Genomic DNA, 2,500 nt, shown 5'->3' with positions numbered 1-2,500 from the left:
TAAGCACAGAGATGTTGAGGAATAGAGTACAAAGCAGGTCCATTACAGACAAGCATAGAGTCTGATCTTGGCATCCAGTCTATTTGAGGAGTCTGATTTAAGAATTAAGCCTTTTAACCCAAGTCCAATGCAGAAGTTTAGATTACGCATGAAGATGCTGCAGCAAATCCAGTGATGTGTTGTTGTTGTTGTTGTTGTTGTTATTGTTGTTGTGCAGTGGGACGCATTCAGTTTTCCAGAACTCAGCAACTTCCTGTGCATCCTGCAGAGGGAGGAGGAGGAGCACGTCCGCCAGATTGTACAGCGCTACTCACTGGCACGAGACAAACTTAAGGAGAGACTGAAGAGCTTCAGCACACCGAGATGAGACGAGTGTGACGGGAGGAGCTGGACTTAACACACACTGCTGGAGACTCAATCTGCTGGGGACACACTTCTGGGGACACACACTGCTGGGGACACATTCTGCTGGGGACACAATCTGCTGGGGTCACACACTGCTGAGGACACACTCTGCTGGGGACACACTTTGCTGGGGACACATTCTGCTGGGGACACACTCTATTGAGAACAGGAGTTTGAATATTTACTGTGTAAAAGCAAAGGGTTGCTGCAGAATAAACTCAGGGTCTCTCTCTCACACACACACACACACACACACACACACACACACACACACACACATTGGCTATTACATGAAAGGTGACATATAGACAGTATAAGACACACACAGAGTCTCAGAGCAGAATCCTGATCACACGTTCATAAACAAAAGTTTATATTTGATATTTAAAGCTGGGATTTTACACGTGTAAAACACTTCCACAGAGAAGAACGTGAGAAAATGATGCCCAATGAACATAAACTCTTCATCCAGAAGTCTGTGGACACCTGAAATCACGCCTGTGGATTGAACGATGTCATGATGACCTCATGGTAGCTCGACACTAAAACATTGTGGGAGCAGCCATCTTTTTTTTAATCCAGTTTCAGACAATTTGCCCAATCAGGTCTAACCTTCTTATGACTGTAGTGGAAAGCTTGAAGAGATGCAGGCGAGAAGAAAATTCCAGTGTGAATATAATTTATATGAAAGTTTGATTTTAAAAATAATGAGAATGTCCGATGTTTTGACAGCATCACTCTGATCTACTGCTTTACTGAACCACTGATCCACATCTCAACTACTAGACTGGTCAACTGATCCACTGATCTACTGCTCCAATACTCCACTGATTCAGTGATCCACTGATCCATCTCAGTTATAGTACAACTTTTCACCAAAAAAGTGATTATTTTATAACATTCTATTTGTATCTATACAAATAGATCTATATCTAATCATTTTGGGGGAATTGGTTTAACTGTGAAAATATTTATTTATTCTGCATTTTAATTCAATAATAAGAAAATATGAATTTAGTAAATATTTTGTGAGAAAGATACTGGCAGTGTGTGTTATTACTGTATTATTATTCTAGTTATTATGACTGAATATGACTATGACTGAATATTATATGACTGAAAGTATGTGCACCCCTGAACATCACATCTGCATCTCCACTCTCCACTGACAACAACAACAACCATACCTTCATTTAGCTCAGGTTTATGTCCGGGAGCATTGTCATTCTGTAACACGTAGTTCCTCATAATGTGAAGGGGAATTGTAACACTACAATGTACAGAGACATACTATATAACTGTTTGTTTATAAACTTTGTTATTACACATCATTCAGTAGTGTCCTTCAGTAGTGTCCTACTTCAATCAATTCACCACTTAATCCATGACTATAAAAAGCATCAGTATTATAGAGAAGTTCAGTAGAACAGAGCGCTGCATCACACACAGGATCTCATACAGAGAGAATGAACTTCAACACTAAAGCAATAAACCCAATGAACACAATTCAACACGTCTCCTTTCACTGGAGCCACAACTGCACCTCCACATACATCATCTCCAGCAGAAGCATCGATATTCACCTCATCACATCACCCCGGGGTGCTGTACAGTTTTCCTGGGGATTTGAAATGATGACAAATTGTGAAAAATATATTGAAAAGTAAGTTAGCGATTCTAAAACAGTTTTAGAGAAGGCTTTGCTGGCCCTGACAACTGACCACTGGGTTTAATATACTTCAACTCGTCACATTTTGGTTAATGGGAGCTTGTGATATGAGTGTGAAGTTTCCAAATAATAAAAATAATAATAAATATTATTACTATTAAGTAGGGCCTTTTTAATAACATGCAAATAGGTAGAATATATTATTAAATAAACACTTAAATTTATAATTAATTGATATAAAAGTGTTTTATTGCACTGCAAAACATTTTAATAACGTGATGAAAACAAAAAAATCATCATTTTATCATTTTTTACACTTTTTTTTTACTCTCAACAATCACAGCGACTCAGACGGCGTGGGTGACCCGGCGCGTGACGTCATTTCCGGGTGGCTCCGTCTCCTCGCTTTTGTCCCCCTGAGGTTGC

At 39.2% G+C, this 2,500-nt stretch overlaps 2 protein-coding genes across 3 annotated transcripts in view; both read left to right on the top strand.

Moving 5' to 3' along the window:
• rassf1 (Ras association domain family member 1) overlaps window positions 1–1,433 on the top strand; it is a 7,676-nt gene extending 6,243 nt beyond the window's left edge. The window contains exon 7 of the mRNA XM_083533633.1: window positions 218–1,433. Coding sequence (XP_083389759.1) covers window positions 218–367 — 150 coding nt within the window. The 3' untranslated portion in view covers window positions 368–1,433. The remainder of the gene's footprint in view (window positions 1–217) is intronic.
• A 997-nt stretch (window positions 1,434–2,430) lies between these two features.
• tusc2b (tumor suppressor 2, mitochondrial calcium regulator b) overlaps window positions 2,431–2,500 on the top strand; it is a 2,980-nt gene continuing 2,910 nt past the window's right edge. The window contains exon 1 of one of the 2 annotated variants that reach the window (XM_083533639.1): window positions 2,431–2,500. This exon is cut by the window's right edge and continues 128 nt beyond it. The gene's annotated coding sequence lies outside the window, so the exon portion shown is untranslated. The other variant, XM_083533638.1, reaches the window with a different exon arrangement.

The sequence above is a fragment of the Silurus aristotelis genome, assembly GCF_946808225.1.
Source record: "Silurus aristotelis genome assembly, chromosome: 28".
NCBI lineage: Eukaryota > Metazoa > Chordata > Actinopteri > Siluriformes > Siluridae > Silurus > Silurus aristotelis.
The sequence above is the reverse complement of the archived record's forward strand: the minus strand, read 5'-3'. Positions and strand labels throughout refer to the sequence as shown.